This window comes from Bison bison, unplaced genomic scaffold (assembly GCF_000754665.1).
Source record: "Bison bison bison isolate TAMUID 2011002044 unplaced genomic scaffold, Bison_UMD1.0 scf7180017864461, whole genome shotgun sequence".
Taxonomy (NCBI): Eukaryota; Metazoa; Chordata; class Mammalia; order Artiodactyla; family Bovidae; genus Bison; species Bison bison.
In genome coordinates, this window is record NW_011495023.1 from 36,949 (window position 1) to 49,319 (window position 12,371).

The window sequence follows — 12,371 nt, forward strand, 5'->3', positions numbered from 1 at the left end:
TAACAGAAATAGAAGAACTGATAACGTGCTATAACATGGATGAAACTCAAAAACATGACATCAAATGAGAAAAGCTCATCACAAAGGAGCACACACTGTGTGATTCCATTTAATGAAATACTGAGACAGATACTACACTGGTGTTTGCCTAGGGCTGAGGGAGATGGGGGGCCATGAGTGGTGGCTAAGGGATGCAGGGTTTCCTTTTCAGGGTGATGGAAAGGCTCTAAAATTGGTCACAGGTGATACCTTTCTACACTAAGAGATAGTGAACTACACATTTTCAGTGGGTGAATTATATGATACATGAATTATATTTCAATAGCTTTTTTAAAAAATCCAATGGCAGGATCTAAATAATCTTCATTCTCTATTTGGATGTACGTACTATACACCATCTGAGTACCTCCAGGCTTTTATAATATATCTAAAATGAAAAGAAGGCAATGCCTAACTTCAGCTAGTTTGTAAAATACCCTTTCTGCACAAGTTATTCTGAAATCCATGAAATAAATATATATATAACTCTACAGTCATTGACATAAGTGAAGATGAGAAATGATAATTTCCTGAAACATTCCATTAAACATCCTCTGATTTTATCTGGCTTGCCTTATCATGGCAATACAGTTATCACACACAAAAAGTATTGTTTCAAAGAAACAGTCTCTCAACTTCTGTGCAGAATGCTGCACAATTCTTAACTTTCCTAAGGGTAAATAATATAAGAAAAAATATATAATGCAAATGGCAGAATGATAGTCAAGTTTTATTAAAAAGATAATAAAATTATAGTAAATCACTTGCAATGAAAATAGAAAAGAAAGCTGTCCATGAAAGTGAGTGTCCTAAAACACAGTCAACACATTCAATTTCATACATACCTGATTTGTGAGTTGACCTAACTTCTTCTTTAAATCCTGTGCCTCAACTTCTAAGTTGGCACGATAACGTGACAAGACCTCCAGTGACGCCTCTGACATAGACTGCTTTTTCAGGGTATCAGCCAGTTCTTGTTGAAGTTGTCTCACACCTGCCTAATAAGATGCTCTGTCACTGAGTTTATCAAATCACTTTACAATTACATTATGTTAATAATAGATAACTCCAACATATGGACTTTGAAAATTATCACCACAGACAGCAACTCACCTTCTTTTTCCTCCTCACTGAGTTTGGTTACAGACACAGAAGGGGCCACCCTCCAGCCTTCCTGATATTAAGTTACTGAGACAAAGGACGTGGCCCCACTGACCACGCCCTGCCCCTCCCAATAAATCTGCAGAGCTTCACCACCTCATGTCCAGAAAGAAACAAGTGTGTAGGTGGGAAAAGTGATGGAAAATTCCACAGTGTGGAAATATTTTCCTTTCCTTTTTTATTAGAAGCTTTGAGATCTTGGAGATCTTCACATATTCCAACCAGTGCTCAGATCTTTCCAATAGATTCCTACCTCAGCAGAAACATGGGGCCATTCCCTTGTTGCTTATCTCTTTTGTATCTAGTAGGGTGTCTATGTTAATCCCAAACTCCTAATTTATCCCCCCTCCCCACCTTTGCCCTTGGCTAACCGTAAGGACCTACTGGAGAGCACAGGGAACTCTACTCAATATTCTATAGTCACCTACCTGGGAAAAGGAACAGAAAAAGAATGGATATGTGTATAACTGAATCAATTTCCTGTACATCTGAAACTAACACAAAATTGTAAATCAACCATATTCCAATATAAAAGAAAAATGAAATTTAAAAAGTAAGGTTGCTCCCATGGCCTTCAAGGAGCCTCAATATCCTAGCCTCCACCTGCCTCCAGACCGCAGCCCCTACAACCCTCTCCCTGACTCACTCCATTCCTGCTGCTCATGAATCCTGCCACCCTTCATTTTTAGTGGACAAATTTGTATTCACATGATACTAATTGATCCTTAAAATGAGAATTACGAGCAAATTGTTTGTAAAAATGCTCTAAGTAAATAACATAAATAGCAGTGGGAAGATTAAATCAGGAATAGTTTGGCTAAAGCTCACCACTTGAGTCCCAAATTATGATTCAATGACAAATAGACGCCTTTAAAGAGTTGAGAGGCCATAAGAAAAAATGATTCAAGGCTGAAATTCTCCCAAATTAATTCAAATTTATATAAATAAAATTAAAATTATACCAACAAATATGACAAAATGGTATGACAAGCTACTGAAGCCAAAGTACAATATATAAAATATAGCATCTGGGAAACTTGGAATTGACTGTCAAGGTAATCCATGTAATTGAAACTTAATTTTGAAATATTCATTTTAGGTTTGAGCATTTCATTTATCTGCTTCATCATGATACTGAAATGTGGTAACATAAAGATTAAAATTATTATCCTAATAGTAAAAGAGTAAATTACTAACACTATATTAATAATTTAGAACTGAATCTCTTAACATTTCAAAGCAATATGATGTCTCTACTCAAAGTAAAACATCTCTTGGGTCTAATTTTCATTTGCTGGATATAAGGTATGCTTTTAGGCTGGTTTAGAGACCATAGATTCACAGCCTATGTATTTTTTATATTCAACTAGATTCAACATTTAGCCAGAATCAAGAATCACTTTGAACTTTCTTTCAGGAAGTCCGAGAATTTCTTCTTCTGGATACTCACTTCTCTTTCTGCTTTCTCATTTTCATACTGATACATTCTCTCTTTTAAATGATTACATTCCTTGACTAACTCCTTGTTTCGTTCCTCCAGCATCAGACCTTGTTTCTCACTTTCGGCATGAAGTTTTCTCATGATCTGCTGAAACTGGTCTTGGATGCTGATGACCGTCTTCTCTTTACTGTCGGCTTTGTTTTGTGCATCGTCCAGTTGCTGTCGGAGCAACATGTTTTCACTCTGGAGTTGAGATAATCTCTCCTCTAAGGATTCCTGCTTTCCAATATATTTATTCACTTTGCCTTGTTCGTTCTGATACATGTGTTCAATTTCCTGCTTTTGACACTCGGTTTGGCTTAGGTCTCTCTGGACACGTTCTAACATCAAAATCTTTTCTCTGAGAGAATCTCTAGTGTGATGCAGCTTAATTTCTAGGTTATTGAACTTACTTTCCACTCTAGAAAGTTGCTGGGAAAGCATCTCGTTATTATCTTTTAGATTAGCCGCATCGGACTTCATTTTGTCCTGCAAGTGTAACCACTCGTCTCTTGCTCTCTGGAAGGCAAGTTCCAGGTCTCTTTTTGATGTCTGACATTGATCATGATCGTGTGAGGCAGCAGCCAGTCTAGAACGGTAGGATTCCACTTCCGTCTCCAGTCTTTGTTTGCTTTCTTTTTCGTTCTCCAGCTTAGAGTTTAGCATTGTATTCTCAGCTGTCAGAGCATTAAGCTGGCCTGTATAGTGGGATACAGTCTTTGTTAACATTTCCTCATTCAGTTTTATTGCCTTTTGAAGATCATCATTCTTCCCTTTTACAATTTCAATGTCCTCAAAATATTTCTTTTCCTTTTCCTGGTTCTGAATTTTCACTGCATCCATCTCCAGTCTTAGCATGGCAATTTCCTCCTGCAGCATGTGGTTTTTGTGCAACAGATCTTTTGCTTCTTCACAACTATCAGAAACCTAAGTGAAACAAAGAAGACTTTTAGCTAGTACTCAATAAAGTGACATTCCATGATTTCCTCTGATATCAAAGACTAACCTGTATGTTTATACAATGAAAAGACTGCACCAAGTGCGTCTCCAAATGGAAAAAATAAGGTTCGATTCAAATCTCAGACTTTATACAAGCAGAAATACCCCAAAGTTCAAAAATTTAATTGAAGACAATGAATCCGTGAAAGTAAAAAAAGAAACCCCAAGAGACTTTTCAAGAAGCTCAGAACTGGAAAGGCTTTTCTTTGAATTACAACGAACCTGGGAAGGCTTAAACAAAAGATGTATAGATCTGACTACACTTAAAAATTGCATCTGCTGTGGTATATTTATACAATGGAATACTACTACACCATAAAAAAGAATGAAATGCTATTTGTAGCAACAGGGAGGTTGGATCTAGACATTATCACACTCAGTGAAGTAAGTCAGACAAAGACAAGTATTATATCATACTGCTTACAGGTGGAATCTAAAAATGAACTTACTTACAAAACACAAAGTGCTTCACAGACATAGAAAACAAACTTACAGTAGTCACCATAGGCGAAAGGGAGGTATGGGAAGGAAGAAATTAGGATGTTGGGATTAACACATACACACTGCTGCTGCTGCTAAGTCGCTTCAGTCGTGTCCGACTCTGTGCAACCCCATAGATGGTAGCCCACCAGGCTCCCCTGTCCCTGGGATTCTCCAGGCAAGAACACTGGAGTGGGTTGCCATTTCCTTCTCCAACGCATTAAAGAGAAAAGGGAAAGTGAAGTCGCTCAGTCGTGTCCAACTCTAGCGACCCCATGGACTACAGCCTACCAGGCTCCTCCGTCCATGGGATTTTCCAGGCAAAAGTACTGGAGTGGGTACCATTGCCTTCTCCAAAGCACTTCTACAAACATCAATTAACTCATTAGCTATAATTCTGGAAAGGAAGAAGTTAAAAATATAAATAAGCTGCAGGCTTTTTGCCAGGTCTTCTGACTCTAGAAGTCCTCTTACATCAAACCAGTTATTTCTCTAGTACAAACATACACAGTAAGCCTCTTATTTCACTCATGGTACACACACTAATGGTAAATAAGGTAAAATGTAGAGAGCTCTTCTTAGAAAATCATGAGTTATTTGCCACAGCAATAACTTTCATTATCTCTTCATAATGTTTAAAATAGTCAGATGGGGGAAATACAACGAAAAACACAGTAATCACCACTAATATATATTATGGCATATCTATCACTGTTTTCAAAAGTTCCCTGTACTGAAACAGGGCACTCACAGAGCAGAGTGCTCATTTTCTCACGAGCAGAAGAATGACATCCAAAATGTGGTCTCTGAACTGCCTATAGTTTCCTCCTTACCAGGGAGGTGATAAACTAACCTAGTGATCTTTCGAGGAAATGACATCACTACCAACAACCAGAATATCTATTGTCAATAGCAAAGGTTTGTTTTCTTTAGAGGGGGAGGGGGGACTTTTATAAGTTTGTTCTAAAGAAACAAATTTTCAAGGTGTTCAAAAGTGTTTTAACAACTGATGGCACAGTTTTTAGAAATTGAAAACCTGTAAATGATGTGAAAAGGTCGTTGACAGGGTATTGGTTAAAGAAATGACAGTGGAGCCAAGAACGGACTCTGATTTAGACACTGAAGGTATGACGGGCATGGAGTGACCGACACGTTCACTCCAAAGCAGAGGGACTTGGTCGGGTAGCGCAGTCGATGGGGGAGCACACACAGTCTTCCTTGCCTAAACCACAATCAGGGTGCCGGCTTTTCCAGGATAGTTGCAAAAACTTTGAGATCAATTCCTATGGAAAATATTAAAGGCCTCTCCTTGGATGAGGCCATCGTGTGTCACTACCTATCTGCAGCAGACAAACGGATTTGAATTACAAATATTACTTTATCCAACAGATGGAAAATGTTTCCCTCCTCAAAGCATAGATATATAGGCTTTCAAAATCCTCTACACTTTCTATGATGTATAGTGTTGGTTTTTAAAATATATACATACACAGAGACATATACATATATTTGAAAATGACTACAGAAAATACCTCAGAGTTCATTTCCTTATTAGCCATTTCTATCTCCTTTTGTTTGGCAAGGTGATTGGCCAGAATTCCATCCTGTAAGATTCTGGCATTCCGTTCTCGAGAAAGCTGCTTCTGAGTGTCATTTCGCTCTTCTATAACCTGGAGAGACATTATATGAAGTTTTGGGCCCATACCATTAAAAAAAAAAAAAAAAAAGTTAAAAGCTTAGGAGAAGAATTTAAAATGAAAAAAACTGTTTAAAGGAAGTAGCCTTTTTAAGCACAAGGATCTTTATTTCCATGTGAATAACTCAGATCTTAATTTAAATGCCTGCTAAATTTGTCACAGAGCAAAAACATAAGCAGACATAGTATTGTGAAGGAAAATTTCTTTACAAAGCACTTCACTAGTTTCTTCACAGTGTCAATGCAAGTTAGCCTGTATTTTAACATAAAAAAGCCAAAGTTAATACATGGATTGGAATTAAGAATACTACTTTGCCTAAGGTATCAAAAATGCCAATCATTATGTTAATGATTAAGCTTGATTTATGTCCATTCCTCCACTGAGAAAACATACACAGAGCATCTGTTAGAAGCCAAGAATGGCAAGAAATTAATAATTTAAGCTCTAAATGTCACAGTTCATACTTAAGATAACAATTTTGTTCTAAACCTAAAAATACATATTAAATTAAAGGGATACTATAAATAATATTGACGAAAGAGTGTCAGAAATTTGAAAATTTCACCAAAGATTGCTCCACCTGATTCAGATCATTTCTCACAGTCTTCAGTTCCATTTCTAGTGCTCTGAGAGTGAGTTCAAGTTGCTGTTTCATTTCAACTTCTTTACTATATTGGTCTTCTTTTCTTCTTAACTGCTCCCTAATTTTTTCATACAACATATCAGCATTTCTTCTCTGCTCTTCTTCTTGCTTTAAGGTGAATCTGCAAAATTTATACAGTCCTTCTTAGAAAATCATGAGATTAGTCACTGCTACAATAACTTTCATTCCCTCTACATAATGTTTAAAATAGTAAAATGGGGGAAAATATAATGAAAAACACTTAATAATTCTCACAGTTTTCATGCAGAGGGTTAAGAATAAAACTGCATACATTTTTTTTTCTGTCTTGAGAAAAATGACTATTGTATACATCTGTGGTGGGAATGTAAAGTAATATAAACTTCTTAAAGAATAGTTTAGAAATATAGATCAAAGACCTTTTTTAAGTTCTCATACTTTGACCAAATAATACGATATTATTAAAGAAAATGTATTCAAAATAATTAGAAAGGTAGAAATAAATTTATAGAAAAAACATTTCTTGTAGTATTAAATATAATACAGAAAAGTGAAAAACAACCGAAAGTCAATTTGCTAAATAATTAATAAGGTTTCCATTATGGTGGACTTCTGTATGGTCATGAAAATGATGACTTGGAGAAACATACACTAGTTATTAGAAGCATTCACTGTTAAGAACCTGCCATATTATTTCCAAGAATTTCACACTCCACAATACTAGTGACACTTTCTCCCCTGTAAAATCCTAGAGGATAAGTTAGTCCTTATAACACATCTACGTCTCTGCAGTATTAAAGGAAACAATAGTTCAAATATTTCTTTAAAAGCGAGATATACAGTACCTCAAGCTGCCGAGCTCACGTTCCCACTCCACTTTCTGATGCTCTAACTGTGATTTCACTTCTTTTGTTTCTGACAGCTCTTTCTGTAGCCCACGAACCTTACTTTCCATTTTTTTAATCTTTCCTTTAAGCAGTTCACAGTGGCTTTTTTTAAGTTCTACTAATCTTTCATACGAAAGAATCGTATCTCGGATTTTCAACAAGCTAACAGAATCTGCATGATGAAGAAAACAAAGATAAAAACAAAAAAAATTTTATGTGAGTAATTTTTGAGTATAAAGGACTGTATCTTTCACGTACACACATCCACACACTGAACAAATATTAAGTGTCTATAATGTGGAAGACATTATTCTAAGCTCTGCAGATGAAACAGACTCCCCTGGCTCTTGTTTAGCTTGAAGTCTAATAAAAGAGAAAGATAAATAAAATAATTATGAACTCAGAAGGATACTCTAAGAAAAGAGAGTTCTATGATCACATAACAGAACTTGACACAGACTGGGTTCAGGAAAGATTTCCCTGGGGAAGAGATGTCACACTGAGAAATGAAGGATGAGCAGGAAGTAGTAAGTAGAGTAGGAGGAACAACCTTGTGGACAGTCTCCAGCTGCCATATGTTTTTAACCAAGACAGAGTGAACAACTACTGATTTACCTTCCTGAGTGAAGCGAGCAAAAACAATGCCGACAAAATACATTAAACAATGATTTTATGACAAAGGACTTCAGGGAGTGAAGGACAATGATCCCGGAAACACACCAGGTTAGCCTAAGGAACGCCCCAGCTCACTGCCTGGGGAGAATTTCCAGGCCCCTACACGGGGAGAAGGAATGGAAGCTGAGTCATCCAGACTCTCTGACAGGAGGTGATGAAGCTGACAGTCTGGTGAAACCAAAGTGGGCAGAGATCACAGATCAGAACCGGGAGAGGAGAGAGTGGGACAGAGAGAAAAAGGACCCTGGAGATCTGAGGAGGAGCCCCTCAGGTATTCAGCAGAGGAATGAACAGTGCCCATCTGGGAGAAACCACCTGAGACCAGGGAGAAACCATCTGAAAAGACTATTGGAACCTGTAACTGGTGCTCACTCAGACCCAGGAATTCTATCTATTCTCATGAGCCAGGCTGGAAAAATTTCTCCTTACAGTAAAATGAACAGGATAGTCAGTAAGGTCTTGCCTCCAAGGCAGGAAATAATCAGCCGTAGCCCCAGGGCCCCTCTGGATGCACCTAACAAATCATGAGAAGCAAGAGCACAGAAGGATCTCTGGAAAACTCTCAATATTTGGAAACTAAATGACACGGATCTAAATAACCTTGGATCAAAGAGGTAATGAAAAGAAGAATAACAAAGTATTTTGAACTGAAGGAAAATGAAAACGTAAGACCAGCAGGCATTTTAGGAAACTGACACGCTGATGCTAAAATTCATGTGGAAAGTAGGGTAAAAAATAAAACAAGATGAAACTAGACAATTGTGACCTTTAACCATGAAGCAAAGAGAAGCAACAGTTGGGCTTCAAGCAAAGGGGTAACAGGATGAGATCTGAATTTTTAAAAATAGATAATAATTGTAGTTGCTGTGTGGACTGAGGTTCCGGGAGGTAGAATGGCAGGGAAAGAAGTTCTGAGATTATTTCAGTTATTCCAGGAGGAAAGTGATGCTAACCTGACCTTGGGTGAAGGCACAGGAAAGAAGAGTCAACAGAAGGTACAGTGAGTGAGAATGATCATAGGCCTGTGGCGCAGAGTATCCACTCACGTTCATGTTCTTTCAATACAGAACCTACTTCTGAGATGCACAGCACTGTAACACATCCCTGGCTCCAGAGCAGTACTAGACAAGGTGTACAAAGATTACTACTACGCCTTACACAAACAGGCACTGTATTTATATTTACACTGCAGTCCTACCTTTACACCCCGTGTCAAGTTGTTCAATTAGCAACATGGAATTCTTATAGTAAAGCAACTCGCCATCCTCGGAAGCTGTTTCAGATGACTGAGTTAAGTCATCGAGGTCATCCACAGAATTAATTTGTTCTTTGACCTACACATAAATAATACTATTTCATAATGTCCTTAAAATATTTACAGAACATACTAATTGTACAAAGGTGATAAATATCTCATCATTAAAGCAAAAACACACTTTTTAAAAGGACAGTTTTTTTTATCAAAAGGATAATTTTATCAATAGTGTTTCTAAATTAAGTTGTCCAAGTAAATGTCTCTACAACAAAGGAACATTTTATATTTTGCTACTATTCCTTTTACAAAGTGTTTTTTACTAGGAAAATATTTTTTATAGTTAACTTTTTGACTATACCTTGTTATTTTCATTAGATGTTTTCTTTGCAGGCCTAAAAAAACAAATGATTCTTTTCAGGCTAATATTAAATACTTAAAAATACAAATACCTAAACTTTGTTTTTTATATAAAATCTTTGCATTTGCATTGGTAAGTAGTTTTTTATAAAAGCATTAAAACAACAAAAAAGAGTAACATTAAAGGAAAAACAAACTACATTTATAATACTAATAAAGCATTTAATTTAGATCAAAGAAAAGGAAAAACATAAAAGGAAAAACATAACATTACTTGCATTATGTGAAGGGAACCAGTATACCAGGATTTCTTGCAGTTGTTATTTTCAATAAGAACTATGTTTTACAGCAATAAAACCTACCTGGGAAGTACTCCTTAAGTCCTTATAAGAAAGAAACCCATTTTTAATAACCATGATATTAGCCTTCTGAGGACTTCCTATGCAACTGCTATGCATTATTATAAGCACTTTATATGTCTTAATGGCATTTTAATCCTCACAGACATTCTGGGAGGTAGGTAATACATTAGGTCCTCTACATAGGAAGAAACGGAGCACAGAAAGGCTGAGTAAGTTGCCCAAGCCCACACAGCAGGTCACAACAGACCCAGAGTTCAAACTCAGGAAATCTGGCTTCAACACTGCGGTTTGAAAATATGCTGACAAAGTAGTATTTAAATAAGTCTTCTTAAGTAATATGATAGCAAATGAATCTATATTATTATTCCATGTCCAGTTGTAACTATAAATAATAATTTCTGAATCTTAACACATGTTTCTCAAAAAATAAAAAGACTTTAGAGGTAGGCAATACTGGAAATCTACTTTCATTAAACACTTGCTTTTGTAAAGAAATTTATCAGTAGGCATTCATTCAACCATTCTGCTGTTCATTCATGTATCTGATACACACTTATTGAGCACACAGTACGTGTTAATAACACTCTTACTATGGGAAGCATAGTTTTTCTAATTTAGAACTTTATAAACCAAAATTAATAATTTGTGAAAGATTGTTAGTAGTTTTTTTTCTGTTGAATATAAACAAAGTTTTTCCCTTTTCCTTAGAATCTATAAACAACTATGATGTTGATATGATGTAATGTTTCAGAGTACCTTACAAAATCATAGCTACTCACGATGTTACTATCAACTAGAATCATCAAGGAATGATCAAATCCTATTCAGTATAGCCTAAGTGTTTGTAAGTTCATGATTATGTAATTTTTAAAAATCTATGTAGGATAGAATTAACTGAACTAATCATCCACACATGCAATTACATAGGAATATTACACTTCAGAACCAAAAGACAAGCCCTTACCATAAAACTATATATAACAGAAGTATTACGTACAATTAGTTTACTGTAATATTTTAAAGATAATGTCATACAATCAATAAGCTTTCTAATATTGGAAATGCAAACAAGATTAAACTCAATAAACACGTCCTCTGCTGGCTCATTTCTAACAGCATACATACTCTAAAAGCTCCCATCTTAACATAAAACAAGAAACTCCTTTGAACTCCACATTTCTCTTCAGTTACCATCTAGTTCTCTATTGCCTGTCCCAGCAAATATTCCCTACAGGGCTGTTTACATGTATTCACTACAGTCCACCTTTCAAGGAGACTATTCACTGAAACAATTTCTGGCCAAAGGCACTGGTCCTCACTTTAATCTTTCAGCAGTGTTTGTCCACTATAGTTGAGGAATCTCTTGTCTTGGCCTGTACACTATACTATGCTGCTCCATTTCCAGAAGTATTCAGTGCTTATTTCTTCCTCTAGAAATAAAGAATTTGTAGATATTACCTGTCATCATCCTGATCCACTTCACTTAAAATGCTGTCATCATTAACATGCAGCAGACCACCAGTCAGTGAATCGGTCTTTTCAAATATTGGTGCAGTCACACATCCTTCTGGTGTCCATTTGCTATTGTCCTTTTTCTTTACTTCCTTCCTATGCACGTCAGGATCGCTACTTTAAAAAAATCCACAAAAAAGCCAATGTTTTCTAATAATTCAACTGATAAAGAATAAAAAAGCAATTCTTGTAAAATTCCTACACTTACCCATCTTAAATCATTGATTAATTCACAAAAGAGTTATTAAGTACCAACCATATGCAAGAAAACACAAATTCTTGCCTCAAAGACAGATATACAATTATGATATGATGTGATATGTAAGGGTTGATATATGAAAGTTATCAGTGAAATAAGGAAGGCTTTACAGAAGAAGTGAAGAGAGAAGGTTACAAAGAAGAAAAAAGGGAGAAAATCATTCTACTTGGAGATTAGAATACGGAGCACAAAGATCAGGCACGTGGCATCTAGGCTGTTTCCTGGGAACCTGGAAGGAAAATTACGAAACACATGAAAGACAGCAGAGAGGTGCATCTTTGGAAAGACACTGGGAAGAACCTCAAGGGCTACACTGGAAACCTAGAGTTCCCTGCCTAAACACAGTGACTCTTACCCATGGGAGGCATAATTAGATTTACGATATTTTCTGTTTTGCTTTTAAATACAATAATGCTTAATTTAGGGATTTCCCTGATGGTCCAGTACTTAGGAGTCTGCCTGCCAATGAGGGGGCACTGGTTTGATCCCTGGTCCGGGAAGATCCCACATGCCATGGGGCAACTAAACCCGTGTGCCACAACTCCTGAAGCCAGCACCCTAGAGCCCACGCTCAGCATCAAGAGAA

At 36.5% G+C, this 12,371-nt stretch overlaps 1 protein-coding gene across 1 annotated transcript in view; it reads right to left on the bottom strand.

Annotated features, from left to right (window-relative positions):
* ANKRD26 (ankyrin repeat domain 26) overlaps positions 1-12,371 on the bottom strand; it is a 67,579-nt gene that overhangs the window by 17,283 nt on the left and 37,925 nt on the right. The window contains exons 18-25 of the mRNA XM_010860050.1: positions 11,473-11,643; positions 9,654-9,687; positions 9,239-9,374; positions 7,324-7,537; positions 6,437-6,620; positions 5,692-5,829; positions 2,651-3,607; positions 885-1,037 (exon numbers count right to left, since the gene is read on the bottom strand). Coding sequence (XP_010858352.1) covers positions 885-1,037; positions 2,651-3,607; positions 5,692-5,829; positions 6,437-6,620; positions 7,324-7,537; positions 9,239-9,374; positions 9,654-9,687; positions 11,473-11,643 — 1,987 coding nt within the window. The remainder of the gene's footprint in view (positions 1-884; positions 1,038-2,650; positions 3,608-5,691; positions 5,830-6,436; positions 6,621-7,323; positions 7,538-9,238; positions 9,375-9,653; positions 9,688-11,472; positions 11,644-12,371) is intronic.